The following is an 18071-nucleotide window of genomic DNA, read 5'->3' as shown; positions in this document are numbered from 1 at the left end:
GATAGTGATAATCTAAATACATTCTGGTCATCGGAACCCCACTCCCATTTTCAAAATCATAGAGATATTAGTTTAAGGAACAATCTTGTATGGATAGCATTAGGCATAGCTAAGATTGCATAATACTTGTTGTAATATTATCGTAGTTATAGCATATAAAACCAAGGTTATTATAATCACCTTCTTCATTACTGCAGAATGTTATACTTTGCTCAAATTTGTGCGCTTGGCGATACATAGCAAATTTGAATTTCAAATTTTGGTATTGGATCCACCAGAGTTCTATTATTTCGAGTCATAAGCTAAGGCCTTGGTCCAACTCCGAGTCTTAGAAGCCTCCAACTGATCTAGTCCAAATTCTGATCTAGTGACAATAATGTAGGCCTTATGTTGCTGTGTTCTGCTGGAGCCTGTTCTGTCATATAATAACCATATTTCATGATCACAATTATAAGCATGGGCGCGCTTTTACATCTGCAGATCCGGAGTTTCCGAGCCTCTTCTGCAAATTTACGCAAACATTTAGTGACCTTTAATATTTTGCTTATTGAAAAATCGCATTTCACAGTGATCTAGCGATGTCCCTTGAAAAAGGGAAAGGGGGCGGGCAATAGTCAAATGACAGTTGGTATTGCATATTACGCATCATATTCTTTTGTTTTACATTAATTACTTTTACACTATTTTAGACGGAGACTTCATGACATATACGAGGCACGAGCCAGTCGGGGTCTGCGGACAAATCATCCCGGTAAGAGTAAATGAAAATATCAAATGCATTCTTCTGTAGTTATTCTATATTTTATGGCAAAGGCAGCGGAAAACAGCGGTCATACTTCTTGGCTAAGGGGATATTATTTTGTTGAAGAGGAAGTTATATATGAACTTTACATTACTTGAAGGACTAAAACATATCACAGCGCAGGCGCGGATCCAGGATTTCTTAGGGGAGGGGGCCAAACTTTCTTTTTTTTGCTCCCGAAAATTTGAAAATCGCGCCGGTCGAAAAGTCGCTCAGTGGGGGGGGGGGGGGGGGGGGCGGTGGTAGTGAGCGCATTTTTTTTGGCCCTCGAAAATTTAATAATTTGCACCCCCTGACACTCAAGGGGGGAGCCCATCGCCCAAAAAGGTAAAAATCACGTGATTTTACAAGTTTTTTTTTCTCAGGCGGGTGGGGGGGGGGGGGCGCACCCCCTGGATCCGCCACTGTCACAGCGTATTAAACTAAGTTTTTGTATGTAATAAATATTTAATTATTACGCCAACTCTGATAATTCTGGAACTAAGAAAAACGATACGCTTTCATTGGTCGATGAAGGTTTATACATTTTCACAGACACGGTTATTGCACTTATTGAAAGATGTTTCCACAAAGTTACATGGTAATAGTTCTTACTAGTAAAAATGAAAGAGATCAACAAGAGAACACACGACAAAGGTAGACAATGAACCTGAAGAAAAAAGGATGAAGAAACCGGAAAAAACAATATTTTGGAAAGTTTCCGCCTGTAATACAAATTTTGTTCACTCATACAGTTTTAGCATAACTTCGTACATTATGGTTGTGTGTGCTTGTCATATTGTCCTATTCTTCAAGTTTCCGTCAACATTTCCTGAATTTTGCACCGTCATCATAATATGAAATTCACAACGTATTTGTTCCAGGTATTTGCACAATAATCACACAGCGAACTAATATACGGAGTACAAAGTACAGATCAGATATGTAAGAGAAGGTTTCCTTAAAGGAAATTTATGGCAAAAAAAGAGAGAAAAAAACATCTTTTTCATACTTACAAGTGGTAAACTTTTCAATTCGATTAAATACCTGGCTGACGCTTATGTGCAAAGGTTAACATGCCATATACTTTCGCGATATTAATGCATCCACGAAATACACAAATTCAGCGTTGGTGTATTTGTGATACAATGATAACAATAATTAATGCAATGTGGCATGAAATTGCGAAATTAAAGGCAGCTTCAAGCACGCAGAAGTTTACTGGGTGCAGTAGCTTGTTTTTACGTCTCATATCTTTATTAAATATGGACATATAAAAACCTCATGCGATTTAAGAATGGTATTTTGTTTGCAGAGAACCACGTGATTTTAATCAGGATAATTATCTAGTGGTCACATATTTAGGGCTCAAGATTGAGTTGAATGATAATATCCTGGGTATAAACACTAATGAGGTATATATAACTAGTTGTATAACAAGTAAATATTTACTTACACCAGGCTCTTACGAGAGCTACACCTTTATTTGTGACCTTACACAAAGAAAATCGTTCCATACATGTGACTCCACGATAATGAGTGACAGCATTGGCCTAACCACACTTTTGAAAATACAGCCTACCACCCACACGCAAACCAGACTCGGAAACTTTTTTGTTTTTAATATTATTTATTGTACTTCTATTCAATAAATAATAATTGTAAATTTATAATGCGCAGTTTCTATATGTATATACTCAACTGCGCATGACATATTGGATATTATTATTACCCCGGCTTTAGCTGTGCTGCCATTATAGCGCTCTAGCATTTCAAGGAATAAATTCCTACCGGTACCCATTTACTTCACCTGGGTGGAGTGTGGCAAATGTAGATCAATATCTTGCCAAAGGACATTAGTGCGGCGGCGGGACTCGAACCGCGGACCTTGTGATCGACAGTCCGGCGACGTATCCACTCGACCACAACACCTCTACGAATTCATATAATTTACTTTTAAAAAGTTAATGCAAAAATAAGCGCATATGTTTCGAATGATATGACAAATAATGACAGAATGGAAACAACATGACATAAAATACCTCAAATTCCCACTCCCCGTTTACACCCCCTCCCCTAAAAAGTGTATTAGATGAACGTCTTTCGGTTTGGCCTACATTTCGAAATCTTATTGTCCATTTTCTGGCCCCTCACTCGTCTCCTTTGTGGCTCTGAATTAATCTACACCCACCAGGTTTCTTTGAAAATGTATTAGTATCAGATGTCAACCAAGCGAATTTTGATTTTTTTTTTCTAGATCTGATAAACTTCCCCCATACTTGCATTCACAGTAAATGAGTGTACTAAACCTTATACCCTACGCATTTATCACAATCGACTGTTTCCATCCACAGTTTATTCATCTATTGATGACAATAAACAATACTAGCACTAAATAATAATAATATATAACATTTATTAGGCGCTTAATACAGGTGTTTCTAAGCGCACCATTGTCTGACTTAAAATTGACTACTAAAACTTGTAGTAAACACACAAAATATAAATATGTTCTTTATTCAACAAATCAAGCATATATAATAAAAAATAATAAAATGAGATCAAACATAAGGTCAAACAAACATAAGGTCAAACATGAGATCAAATAAAATATCAAACAAACAAAGAATAAGATTGTGTGCACCTCCTTTGACCGACTCACAACTGCATAAAAGCATTCATGAATTAAAAAGGTGTGTTTTCAGTAAGGACTAAAGGAATGCAGCCTCTAAACGCTATCAAACACAATGTAATTATTAATATCCTATTTTTATATTGTGCAGTGGAACTTTCCTCTTCTGATGTTGGCATGGAAATGGGCCCCTGCTCTGGCGTGTGGAAATACCATCATAATGAAGACGGCCGAACAGACTCCCCTCACTGCTCTCCATATGGCTGAACTCGCCAAAGAGGTAAACAAACACATTAATAAATAAATTGAGGAACAAATGAATAAATGAATAAATTAATTAATGAATAAATGAATTAATGAATAAATGAATAAATGAATTAATAAATAATTACGTTAAAAGATAAAATGCACGAATGAATAGACAGAAAAAAAACCGTAGGTAAATAAAATGAATACAAAAATATTTCTCTTTCTCCCTGCCTCTCCCCCCTTCTCTGTCATTCTCCTCTCTCTCTCTCTCTTTCTCTCTCCCTTCTCTCTCTCTTTCCAGTCACTGTTGATGAATAGGTTTTGACTGAAATCGACAGTGAACGAAACGTTTTATAATCATCCGTTTTCTGCATTTTACAACGTGTTATATTTTCTTCAATAATCGATGTAACAGAAGGTCAAACTTTCAGGATTGTTCAAGGATAAAGTTTACTACCGTTCATGCAATTACAGTGTAAACAAAACTGCCTGCAGTGGAAAGAATCAGAAAAGGTTGATTGATTGTATAGTGCATATGAATTAATGTTTACTTTCAAGTTTTGAAATGATCAAAATGAAAAAAAATTGACTCAATATTGCAGTAGATCACATGCACTGTACCCAAAAATGTTAACGTGGGACTTTACACACAAATATTTGGACCAAAATGTTTAGCTCTTATTTGTCAAATAACCCGTTGACTACTGAATTATCTAACTCCCATAGACTTAACACAGGGACCACCAGGTTCCAGTAAGCAATGGGATAATAGAGCATTTCAAGAGCATCTTTTTCAGGAGACATTTCCACTTTTAAATCCTTTTTGAACTGACATACAAAGAACACGAAAGCGCTACATTGAACTATGGGCCTACTTTTTCATCTTCAAGTGGAACTCAACGTTCTCTTTAAAAAAAAATCAATTTCAATCACGGATTGCTGTTACAGGCCGGCTTTCCACCAGGTGTGATCAACGTCTTATCAGGATATGGACCCACGGCGGGTGCAGCCATCGCCAGTCATCCAGGCATTGACAAGGTCGCGTTCACTGGATCTACAGAGGTAATTACTATAAATATTCAAAATCATTACAAAGAATTCAATTCGTCTTCTTTGGTCTTATTCACTTGGGCTTGTCACCTAGGTAAGCCTCGTAACGTCAATACGAATGTTCTTTTTGTGGCCCCTGCAAGAGCCATCATCGCCAGGTACCAAAGCTACCAAGTCAGGTCGAGAAACACCAATCATGGCCAAAGAACCGTCTTCCAAGTATGTAAGCGCTGAGCAAGGATCGGACCGGCGACCTAACATAATGGAAGTCATTGCCCGTTACCAATAGAGTCTCTGCAAAGCTCCCAAGGTGGTGGCTCTGCAATTTAATTTACCCGTATCATGTAGTTCAGTCAAATGGGTCTAGAGTTCAATAGAAAGAGATAAGAAAACAAAATATTCCAACTTAATGGGTAACAGTATATATATGGAGGGTAGGGATTAACATCACAATGATTGTTATTCTGCTTGTATTTACCAATGACTCATACATTTTTATGTTCATTACAATAACACTTTTATGTTTTAATGATTCCTTTCTTTGGTAGATCGGAAGAATTATCGCGCAGTCAGCAGGCGCTTCAAACCTCAAGAAAGTGACCCTTGAACTTGGCGGGAAAAGCCCAAATATCATCTTGGCCGATGCTGATCGTAAGCTCGTGTTTTCCCTTTTCATTCTTTGTTAACTGGAAACTAAGAATGATCATTCAAGCTTCGATTTTAATCAATAAACGACTTTGAATGTCAATTTGAAAATTGAAATTGAAATTGAAAATTCCTCACAAAGAACTCAGAATTTTCCAAAGCATTTTCCTTGTTCATTTTAAACACAAAACAAGGAATCAATATTATTGGGACTTGTTTATCCGGGTAGCCACATCAGTAATGATACCACCCTTTTTAGCTGCGGGTCCTGCATTTAGCATTACCCCCCCCCCCCCCCCAGCTTTGCCAGGCACCCATTTGATACACATTCAAGAGGGATGAATGTGGGAAGATATCTTGTCCAAAGATGTAAACACCAAGCAAGGTTGGAAGTCGGGACCTCTCGTACGAAAGTCTAGAGCCTTCACCAATATAGCACGTTGCTCCCACAAAATCCAGTCCACTGCCTGAACTGTTGCGGTGTCGCGCACCCAATCAGCTGAGAAAGTAACACACCCTCAACGTTAAGACGAAAACAGTCCTTTCGTTATTAACCCTCACTAAAATAACGGGCATCGCACGAATATTATTTAAAACTTTGCGCATTTAATTGTGTTGATCGTAAGGGAGGGGGAAAATGACATTTGAAGAAAACAAATAGATGTAAAACATATTAACGTATCAACGTATTAACTAGCTAGGAAAATGTTATGTTGTTGATAATGTTGACAAATGAAAGTCAGCCAATGACCCTGCATTATTCTTTGAGAACAAATTCTGGTATCTACAGGCACGTAGCCAGAGTTTGATGTTTTGGGGGGGGGGGGGGGGGGGCACATACATGTAATCGATCGAGGTAAAAAAAGGGGTCTAAAAAAAGTTCAACCGATCTTGGAAATTTTGGGGGGCACGTGCCCCACTCCCCCCCCCCCCCCCGGGACTACGTGCCTGGGGATCTATAAGAAGTTCTTGTTTGCTTGCTCAAAAAGGTATCGGCTAACTCAATTCAATTCAATTCAATTCAATAAGGGTTTATTCGTATGATGTTTTGGCAGCCGAAGCTGAATTGCAGATCATTTGTACAAGGTAAAAACATCATGATATTTAAAATACACTGAGCATTATTACATAAAATAAAATTAATGACATATAAAAGGATAAAAATACTAGACACATTTATACACATATTAGGCAACATACAAAAATACATGAAGCTTACTTTTTTGAATAATAATCGTTTAAGATACGAACAAAATAGGGAATAGAGCTGTTATTAAAGCGACTAGTTTTACAAATAAATTGAGAATATTTCTGTACATTTCGTAAATTAAATTTAACACTTCTTTGACTTGGTAGCCATAACGAACACAAATCATGCTTTTCTAATTTAATGGCGAAATCAAAACAAAGTCTATTCCTACGTTCTTCCAACGTTAACAAATTGTACAGTTCTAGAGCATGATTATATGTTTCATAATTAAGTCCCAAAATAATTCTACATGCCCGTTTTTGTATTCGTTCAATATTATCTGTTTGTATACGTGTTAGGCTGGAATGAAAAAGTGGTGCACAATACTCTAAAATTGGTCTTATGTATCCAGTATAAACAATAACGAGATCAATAATAGGTAAATTAAAACGTGTCAAGGTACGTAACATATATAACTTTCTATTGCACTTCTTTAACATTTCCTTTACTTGAGTATTCCATTTTAAATCACATTGAATATAAACTCCAAGAACTTTGATTACATTTTCTTCATTTAAAAGTGTCTCATCAATATACAACAGTTGGTGAGTTTGATTTTTCATAAAAGAGACCGTCATAGCAATGCATTTAGTTGGGTTAAGTTTCATATTATTGAGTAAAGACCAATTTTCTAATAACAATAATTCCGATTGCAATTTTGATATTTGTGTACAAGTCCGGCTTTCTACTATAATAGTTAAATCATCCACATACTTATAAAAAGGGAGTAAACAATCATGACACGCATCGTTGACCATAATTAAAAATAATATAGGCCCCAATGTTGTACCTTGATGGACTCCTACATTGTTATTTTTTACATTTGAAATACGACCTTTATACCTTACTACTTGTTGGCGGCATTCTAAAAAATCTACTATTAACGAAATGACACATGGTCGTACATCCAATTTAACAAGTTTACAAATTAAAATATTATGATCAATCCGGTCAAACTCGTCTGTAACTAACTCGACAGTCGCCTTCGTTCATTTCAAAAGGATTAGAACGACGACTCTGCAGGAATGGGTGCTTTCCCTTAATTTATGTGTGTTTCTTTTTCCTTTCATGAGAAACCGCCGAGAGCAGCCAATTTACAATATTATTTATGAATATAAATGCACCTTTAAAAGATTACATATTTTCATCCTTCATTTCCTTTCAACAAATTTTATTCATTAATCTTGAGAAAAGGAATAAATATCTGGATAACTGGATTTATCGATTGCTTGTTCAAGTTACAATCATAAAAAAAAAATGAATTACACAAAAAAGAACAAACAAATATAGAAACAAACGAATCAACAAACAAACGTTAGAGAAAGATTTGCTAATTACATCACATCATTGCCGATTTCATGAAACAAAATAAAACAATAATGATATATTGTATGGTTTCCATCTCGCAATATAAAAACAAAACATACAGACTAAAACTAGATGGAACTTTGACTGCGCGCAGTCGAAAATGATGCCTCCGTCATAGAGCAAGTTTACAAACCAAAAAGACCTCATGACCCTAAAATGTACTCAGTTCATTGGCTCTGCAAGATGTCCCGAGTTAAATAGTAATCCATCTGTCAGTTCTAATGAGAATGCGTTCACAAGCTATTTTAGTAAAAAAAAATGAGCCCATGACATTTGACCTTTGACCTCATGACCCAAGAATCTACTCAGTTCATTGGCTCTGCAAGATACATACATGATCTAAGTTTGGCAGGAATCCATCAATCTGTTCTAATGATAATGCGATCACAAGCTATTTTTTGCATACATAATGAGCCGCATGAGCTTTGACCTTGACCAAGACCCCACAATCTAATCAGTTCATCGGCTCTGCAAGTAACATACATGACCTAAGTTTGGCAGGCATCCATCAATCGGTTCTTGAGATAACGCGATCATGAGCTGTTTTTGCATACATAATGAGCCATGTGACCTTTGACCTTTGACCTCGTGACCCCAAAATCTAATCAGTTCATCGGCTCTGCAAGATACATACATGACCAAAGGTTGGCAGGAATCCATCAATCGGTTCTTGAGATAACGCGATCACGAGCTGTTTTTGCATACATAATGAGCCCTGTGACCTTTGACCTTTGACCTTTGACCTCGTGACCCCAAAATCTAATCAGTTCATTGGCTCTGCAAGATACATACATGACCAAAGGTTGGCAGGAATCCATCAATCGGTTCTTGAGATAACGCGATCACGAACTGTTTTTGCATACATAATGAGCCCTGTGACCTTTGACCTTTGACCTCGTGACCCCAAAATCTAATCAGTTCATCGGCTCTGCAAGATTTGGCAGGAATCCATCAATCGGTTCTTCAGATAACGCGATCACGAGAACGGGACGTACGTACGGACGGACGGACGGACGGACAACCCGAAAACATAATGCCTCCGGCTACTTCGTAACGGAGGCATAAAAAGTGCATATAAACTCAATAATACAGTGAATGGCTGAATACCCCCAAATATTTCATGACAAATCTGATCTTTCTTGGGGTCTAAAAATGAGCAGCGATCATTCGCTTTATATTTTTAATTTTAATTCCTGTTCTAGACACTAACGAAAATAGCTCTAATGTTTTCCAAAGTTGTTGAGATTTGACTTTCATGCACTCTGGCCAACTTTATCCATTTTATCACACAGTTGATCATGCGGTGGAGCAGAGCCATTCCGCCATTTTCTGGAACATGGGCCAGGCCTGCTGCGCCGGATCCAGGACCTTCGTTGAGGACAAGATCTACGATGAGTTCGTGGAACGCAGCGTAGAACGTGCTAAGTCCAAGGTGGTCGGTGATCCATTCGATATGTCCAAGGACCAGGGACCTCAGGTATGAACAACACTGTTGTCAAATTTGGTAATTTGAAAAAGAGATGAAAAACACATAATAATCAAACGATTGCGCCCCACGAAACGAATAAAATAGGGGCACGGGCATAATTTTGACACTATAAGCATGCACAATTGAAAAGAAATTTCGTCATCAAAAGTATTATAGGCTTAGTTACGAGATAAGATTTTCAACAAAAATAAATTAGAATACCTTATTGTCCGAATGAGAAGGCGAACATTGGTCATTTGAAATTTCCTGGGGGGGGGGGGTGGGGGTATGCAGCTAAAAATAGTGGATTCCAATCTCAAAAGAGTAATACAACCACTTCTTTCGAATGGATTCAACTCCAAAAAAGTAATCCCTCATATAACTTCTACAGAGTGGATTTCCACTCATCTGTACCGAGACATAATATCCTATAAATAAAATAACGGAATATAGTCTTATAGCGACATTACGTCTATCTTCTGTTCTGTTTTTATGGTACATGTAGTTCATTGAAAAAAGCCTTGTCATATTGAGATAAAAAATGCATTACATGAATTATTAACAATTTCCGTTAGGATTAGATGATGAAACCCAGGGATCTCCTCATGTGAGCCTTGGTTTTAAACATGAGATATATATTTGTTTAAATCAAGGCATTCCCTAATAATGATAATGATAATAATAATGATAATAATAAGGATGATAACCAAACAAAATGGTAATATTAATAATAATAATAAATGTAATAATATCAATAATAATAATGATAATACCGAGTATTTATTAACACTAAATAAATATGTACAATAGCGCTTACAAGATTACAGAATATGAAGAGAAACATAAAAAACAATCAATACGTAGACTCATAAAATAGGTTAACCACGTTTTATTACTAAGGGAAGAATATATTTCAGATTATTTTGTAAAACCGATTAGTTGCTAGCTCTAGACAAAATGAGGAAATATTCCGTATTCGATTACCCCAGATGTTTTTCCTATAGTTAAATCTTATCATTTAAAACGGGTATACAAGTTTTTTATTTACATAATCCTCGTAGGGTTGATTTATTCCTATAAAGGGTTATTTCATTTTAACAGACTTAATACAAAATATGTCGCCAAGTAAAAGTAATTCCTTGTTTCTCGTACCATTCTCCTTTTCTTTATTTGATTTTTTTGCTTTGAGATGAAATGCATAACAATCTGAGATTTTCTAGACAATGGGGTTAACACAGATTATTAATATTCTTGCAATTTCACATTATTTTGAGCCTCTGTGGTACATAATACACATAAATTGAAGATACAACATTTGTGTAAAAAATGACCCAATGGCATTGTATGCCCACATAAAATATCAATCATTAAATATAATGGATCATCGCCTCCCAGTTTATAAAAAGAAACATTTCGAACGAGAAACTAAAATAAAATTTTCTCTGGCCTCAAACCTAGCTCATTAGATTCATTAAATATCTTGATACTTTTATTCTTTAATTTCCATCGCTGTAGGTGGATAAAGATTTTTGGATTATTTTAATAATTTTGTAAGCCATGTTTCACACGCAATCAGATCCTCGTTTCAGTTGTAGATAATTGACTCGTACTCTTTTGGGTGGGCATGTTGTTTGTTATATAGGAATCGTTTGTTGACACCTTCGGTATTTTCGGGTTAAAATCTTGGGATATTTTTTTTTTTGAAGGTTTAAACTATTTGCTTTTCAGTCCGCAAATTTATTTTCTAAATTCGGTGGGACATTCACTTGGGGACCGTTAACACTGTTAGAGTAGGGCCTAAATACAGGAGTGTGTTGACCCACATGCGGGACACGTGACGCTAATGAGGATTAATGCCTAACCAAAATGGCACTAACGCACCAACTTGGTTTCGATTTTCGAACCTAGAATCTGCGGTTAGGAAACCACTGCTCTTTACCGCTGAGCCATCGTACCTAACAAACACAACCATTGATCCTATTTGTTTTCGTCTTAGATCAACGACGAGCAATTCAAGAAGATTTTGGGTTTGATCGAAAGCGGGAAGTCAGATGGAGCCAAATTGGCAACAGGAGGCGGTCGTCATGGTGATAAGGGATACTACATCCAACCAACGGTGTTCACAGACGTCAAGGATGACATGAAGATCGCCAGGGAGGAGGTAAAAATATTTTTAAAATCAGCTTTACATTGGTCTAATTTTCTGTGAATGGATGCAGACAAAATGCAAAATCTATAGGGCTGAGTGTTCAAGTGACATGAAACACAATTGCAAAGATTACCAAGAAATCAACTTCGGAGCAACTCCAACACAGTAGTATTGCCTTGACCCATTGTCTACTTGAACAAGATGATTCAGTAGTCAACGGGTTAAGAAAGGAAGAACGGATATCTTTTTTGCAATGTCCTCACTTTTCAAAAGGCGATGGACAAGGCTATCGAAATCGTTGACTTTCGAAAGTTTTTGCGACCGAGTAAGAGGTATGCAAACAAAAAACAAGGACTACAGTGACCTTGTACCTGACATTATGAAAAATATCAGTTATCGAGACTTTTGTCAAGGTGTTTGGTATCTCCAGCCTTTAAATGTCCCACTTGATACTATCTGAATGCAACTCTCCCCTCTCCCTCCCCCTCCTCTCTCTCTCTCTCTCTCTCTCTCTCTCTCATTTTTGTTGGTGATGATCATATATTTAAGGGGGTGAACATGTGAAAAATAAATGAACATCAATCAAACGACATATTTTTTCAAGAAAATAATAACAGACGCCCTGCTCTTTCAATGTCAATGTAATCACTTTTAATTCCTAAAACAAATCATTGACAAGTTTTTTTTTTTTATTGTTTTACTTCTTTGAATAGATCTTTGGACCGGTGCAGAGCATCTTCAAGTTCAGCGAAATGAACGAGGTGATCAACCGAGCAAACAACACAGAGTACGGTCTGGCAGCTGCAGTTTTCACCAAGGACATCGACAAGGCCCTCTACGTCTCGAATTCGCTCAGGGCGGGAACCGTCTGGTAAGTTTTAACAACCCCGTCACACCACCAAACGGCGATCCGACATTTGGGTTTTATTTCGTCATAAGTGTAGGGTTAGGGTTAGGGTTAGGGGTTGCAATTGAGTTTAAGCTAGAGTCTATGGTTGAAGTTGCTGATTCGGTTAGTGAAGAGAATTACCCAATTGTCGTTGAAGCTTTATGCTGTCACCCCTCCAAATCGACTCCGAACCGACCCATAACTTCGGGGTAATGTAGGCCTATATTTAATCGGTTTGTTGTGGGTTTTGTTGGTGTGACTTAGATATCAATATATAAACGTAATTCATGTAAATCTTCTATAAGAATTTTTTTTATGGACAAATTAAAATTCTACCTTGAAATGAGATAGGTATTATAGCTTTCATTTGATTTTAGGATTTCTTTTTTTTCTTTTTCTGATTAGGTCTGCCTCCTTCAATATATTTATATTAGTCCTAACCTATATCAATCTCCGTTATATTTATGTTGTTATCCGACTTTGTTTTGTGTGATTATCTTCATATTAAGGCTGTCTGCTCAAGATTTTACTTCGTTTCCCCCTCGTAGAACAGCTTTGTATATTAAATCTATTTATTTTATTCAAGCCTACTATGTGGCATTCATAGGTTTTTTAGAGATCTTTTTATATGGATTATTAACCTCGATTCGGTAATCGGCATATCAAAGTATTCTAGATTTCCCTTGAAGTCGTGCAATTAAAGGTTAAAGCGATAAATACCCAGTATTTATTTCCGCGAAATATATCAAGAGCTAGCAAAGAAAGGTTGTAATTGCATTGAATATCTATCGTTCTCCAGGTGGTCGTTTTAAACTGTGAAGTCTTCGTTAGGACTGTTTTCACGACCATATTTCAATTATTAGTAAGTAAGGTCTTTATAGGCTCTTTGAAATCCCATGAGCCCAATATACGATCCCTTTTTTTATGGCATTTGTGACAAGAAATTATTGCTACGGAGATGTCAAAGACGATTTTTCTTCCGTTATGACATTTTTGGTGATAAAAATGATTATTTAGGCGTCGCGTCTGTGTCATAAATCAAAAAACGCTTAAGGTATTTCATTTCAAATTGTGCTATATAACCTAAATATTTTAATGCAGATTATACAAAGTTACGAATTACAATGAAGAAAAGAAAGGGGAAGAGAAGCACGAAGATAGAAAAAAAAATCCCTCATTATTTATTAGTTTGTTAAGAAGAGGAAGTGAGGTGTAATGGCGTAGTGGTAGCGCATTACCATGTCCCTCGGAGAAGACTTAAAGACGTAGATCCCCTGGTTGATTATGTACAAGCAAACAAATGCTTTCTTAGCATTCAGGTAAAACAAACAAACCAAACAAACAACCGAGGAACAGGACATCTTTCTCCTCTAGGACGCCATTGTTTCGATCGGATTGGGTGATAAAAGTATTGATTAATGTCTTCGAAAAATGAAACTACCAGAAAATGATTGCAATGACTTTCAGAACGCAGGTTCAATAATCTTGTCCACCACCTCTTGAAATGCTCAAACTCTACAGTGACAAACATTTGGGACTTAATCCGAACATGATTTCTAGATGCATTGCAATAGGCCATTTTCGTGTAAAGCCTCCTCGTCGCTAGGTAAGACAGACATTATGGCTTGTTCCAGGCGCGTACGCAGGGGGGGGGGGGTTGGGAGGTTAACCCCCCCCCCTTTGGTAATTTTATGTATGTAAACCCCCCCCCCCCCCCTAAAAAAAACCTAAAACCCCCCCTTTTTATTTTAATTTAAAAAAAAAATTATTAAAAAAAAAAAAAAAAAAAAAAATTATGCCCACGGCCGACCTAAAAAAGGTGACCTTACCCCCCCCCCCCCCAACTGAGCAAAATTTCAAATTTCCAAATTTCGAGACCAAATAAAAAATAAAAAAGAGTGTCCTCTTACTCCTGAATTTCCTGTGCTCGCCCTTCCAGCAATAACGATTCGCAAGCACTCATGTTCATATAAACGGTTCAGAATGATGTAAAATAGTCTGCATGTACAAAGTAGAGGCTCTATAATCCCTTCAATTTCTGATGAAATTGCAGATCTCCTCCTTTTTATTACTCTTCTCTACTACTGTCTACATTAAACCTTCATGTATGTCAAAATCCATTCATGGAAAAGCTTCCTCTCGTCGCCGTTATCCCAGCTGAAATGCCACAAAAAATAATCATTAAACCATTGAATTTCAATCACATCGCTAGGGCCTGCTTCTTAAATTACATGTTAGGATTAAGGGGGATATACGCTGCGGGGAAAGGCTAATGCAGTTCCTTCAAAATGGGATTCTTGAATCGTAATTTGTGGGTAGCCACCATGTCAATAGGGTTGGCGGCATCAATTTGCTACATAACCAGTGAAAGAAACGATGCAATAAGCAACAAGTGAGTTCTTTCGAAACATTAATGTGTAATGTTTGTGGTTTCTGTTTTAGAATCTTTCTTGTTGAATGGATATGGATGATTACATGTTTTTATCTGTAGTTCAATCAACTTCTTTAATTTGTTCTTTAATATTGTTTAGAATGCAAATTGAGGGTTAGTACCGTATTATACTAACCCCTCAAGGGAGGATGGAATAGCAACCACTAAGCTTATCTTCATGGCGAGAGGATATTCCCCTTTCAATCAATAATTATGAACACAGGTAGAGGGGGGGGGGGTCCATGATTTTGTAAATGGATTGGGATGATTATTGGGGGTAATTGTTTCTTCTGTAATAAAAGTATAATGATAATTTAAAAAAATATATATTATTAAAATAATTCTAAAATGTATTATATCAATAATGAAATGGTACAACTACTACTACTACTACTACTACTACTACTACTACTACTACTACTACTACTACTACTACTACTACTACTACTACTACTACCACCACCACTAATACTAATACTACTACTACTACTACTACTACTACTACAACTACTACCACTACAACTACAACTACTACTACTACTACTACTAACAACAACAACAACAACAACAATAAAAAAATAATGATGATGATAATATGATTATTCTGATGATGATGATAATGACGATGATATTCTGGGTCAAGTAACGTGTATTATACATCACTTTAAATCTGCTATTGCTCTGTAATTGTTTTGGTAATACCATTCCCAAATCTAATTTTCTCTGGTCTGCATCCAAACAAACCAAACATATTTTCTTCTGGTATGGCGGGGGGGGGGGGGGGTGCCTTGGTTTGATATTCAGGTTGATCCATCGTTTCCGCTTATAGTAAAAATGCATCGAAACAGATCCAATAACGCAATAAAGAATCTCGTTAGACGCAATAATGGTCAAGTTTCGGAAAGGAATGGATGAATATTGATAAGGATGGCAAAGAATTGAAATTGTTCATATCCGCTCCAAATAGCAAGCTCTTGATAGGATCCGATGGAGGTATTATTATCATTATTATTATTATTCTCCGCGATCTTAAAAGAATGGGGATATTCTTAAAAAACAAATTAGGGCATGCCTGAATAGCGTCGAATACGCGCCGGATGGTTCTCTGCAGAAAGCACAGATATTGCAATTTATTTGGCCAAACAGGCAACACTCCCAATGCCACATCTGTTTCGTGGGGCCCTCGCCGGAAGAGTAGGGAATACGCACGGAACAATCACGTTCAACGTATTGCTTATGAGACAAGGGGTTGTGCACTTCCTCTGTACATGTAATTCAAAAATATGATTCATTTTTGTGTTTATGGGAACACTCCTAAATGAGTCAAGGTTTTGTTTTGATACGATTCGTGTTTCACGAAAAAAATTAGTCACCGAGCGTCTCTTTTTATGACTCGAATCACCCGCTTCAATGGGTCCTTGTATATGCGGAGCGGGCTCCTCTAACGATCATTCAATTTCGGAAATGAAATCTGGCGGCAACATTGACAAGAAAGAGAGAACCTGTAATCTTATTCTTTCTCAATCATATACCCTTAATGAAATTGTGGGTCTTTTATTTTTGGCATTGAGCGTGTAATCGAATGGGATGGATAGGAGTCATGTTTGAATTTTGTGAAAAGGGGTAGTGTATCAATCTCATTCTCCATCAAAAGCAATCTGATTGAGATTTGTCCTATATTGTGGATGTTTCGGAACCGGAAGAATGTGGTCGATGATGACATCATCGGTGAAAACAAATCTCGTCACACAATACCCGCTTTCTGAACAAATCATGTCAGAAAAATCACTTCTGGTTGCTTAAAGAGGAGGTTGAGTTCTAGTTCAGGTGATAATTAATTTTCTGAGCTTTGTCGTCTCTGTATGTCAGTTTGGAAGAATATCACAAAAGAAATGTTCCTTCAAAAGGATACCTCTTCTAATGAACACAAATTCGAAATATGACATAAAATAGAAGTAAAGGTTTGACCCAAATTTTCATGGCACATGGCATTGGAGTCCAATAAACATGTTTTTATGTGCAGTGCAAATGATCTTCAGCAAGACTGAGTCCATTCCTTTTCATTCATTTTGATCTTTCCAAAACTTCACAGCATACCTCGTTCATTACGTATCACAGAATCAAACTTTCCCGATTGCTTCCAGGCTGCAGTTTCGTTCACCAAAACTCAACTGTATATTATTTAATAAGCATGACAACCCTTTAATAGCGTACACATACATATTCGTTGCCTAGTTTTCCTCATTCATCTTTTGGCTGCTGAAAATCCATGTCAAATAAAACAAACATGATCTGATCTTAATTCAGGAGTCGTATTCTTATTTTGCCTTGACTTGAAGATTTGATGCATTAATGAATTCTTCTCGTCACGAACACTACCCAATCGGAGGTATCAAATAATATTTATGGGGACAAACAAAACTTCGAATGTCAGATATACCTTTCTTTTGCGTAGGCTCTCCTTTTGTTAATAAGCCAGCTCAAACTGCGTTTGAACTTTCTGATCGTGACTTGGGAATGATTACATATTTGTATAAGAGGTTAAGTGTAGCGTTAAAGTAAAGGTTATGAAATTCGATGACGATATTAATGCAATTTCTCTTTAAAATAACGTTACGAAATATGGTTTGTGTTTGGCTTCGGTGAATGTGCGACAAAAGATATCACTGAGAATGTGGGTGGATATAGATATCATTCTAAAAGTTATTATACGAGAAAGGGAGGGCGAGCACAGGAAATTCATTGTCCACACGTAGACTCCTTGCGCAAGCAAAAATTATTACCAAAAAGAAGAATTCAGTTGACTTTACTGCCCCTTTATGAATTATTATGTCCCCTTTTAAAGTTTTGATATATTGGTCTGATATTTATTTTGAATTTTCTAGCATAATTTTATATACTCATTCATCAAGAAGCAGAGAGTCGATGTAAGACTCGGTAATATAAGAGCTTTGAACTTTTTATGTCGTGTGAACTTCGGGTTTATTCTACCACTCATGGTAGGGGCATCGATGAAAACCGTCGAACTCTCTGAGATTTTTCATTTTTTTTTGGATGAAGTCCTTTTTCACTAAAGACATTTATAGAAAATTATTACTGATAAACTTCATCCACAACTGGAAAATGAAATTGGCAAAAATAGTAAAATAAAAATGATAAG

At 36.7% G+C, this 18071-nt stretch overlaps 1 protein-coding gene across 1 annotated transcript in view; it reads left to right on the top strand.

Moving 5' to 3' along the window:
• Positions 1–18071, top strand: part of LOC581706 (aldehyde dehydrogenase, mitochondrial) — a 31696-nt gene that overhangs the window by 11063 nt on the left and 2562 nt on the right. Inside the window, exons 6-12 of the mRNA XM_781694.5 lie at positions 690–751; positions 3565–3693; positions 4611–4724; positions 5261–5363; positions 9267–9451; positions 11439–11603; positions 12305–12462. Of these exons, the coding sequence (XP_786787.2) occupies positions 690–751; positions 3565–3693; positions 4611–4724; positions 5261–5363; positions 9267–9451; positions 11439–11603; positions 12305–12462 (916 nt within the window). The remainder of the gene's footprint in view (positions 1–689; positions 752–3564; positions 3694–4610; positions 4725–5260; positions 5364–9266; positions 9452–11438; positions 11604–12304; positions 12463–18071) is intronic.

Source organism: Strongylocentrotus purpuratus, unplaced genomic scaffold (genome assembly GCF_000002235.5).
Source record: "Strongylocentrotus purpuratus isolate Spur 01 unplaced genomic scaffold, Spur_5.0 spur5_scaffold_7, whole genome shotgun sequence".
Taxonomy (NCBI): domain Eukaryota; kingdom Metazoa; phylum Echinodermata; class Echinoidea; order Camarodonta; family Strongylocentrotidae; genus Strongylocentrotus; species Strongylocentrotus purpuratus.
This window is presented reverse-complemented; position numbering and strand designations above follow the sequence as displayed.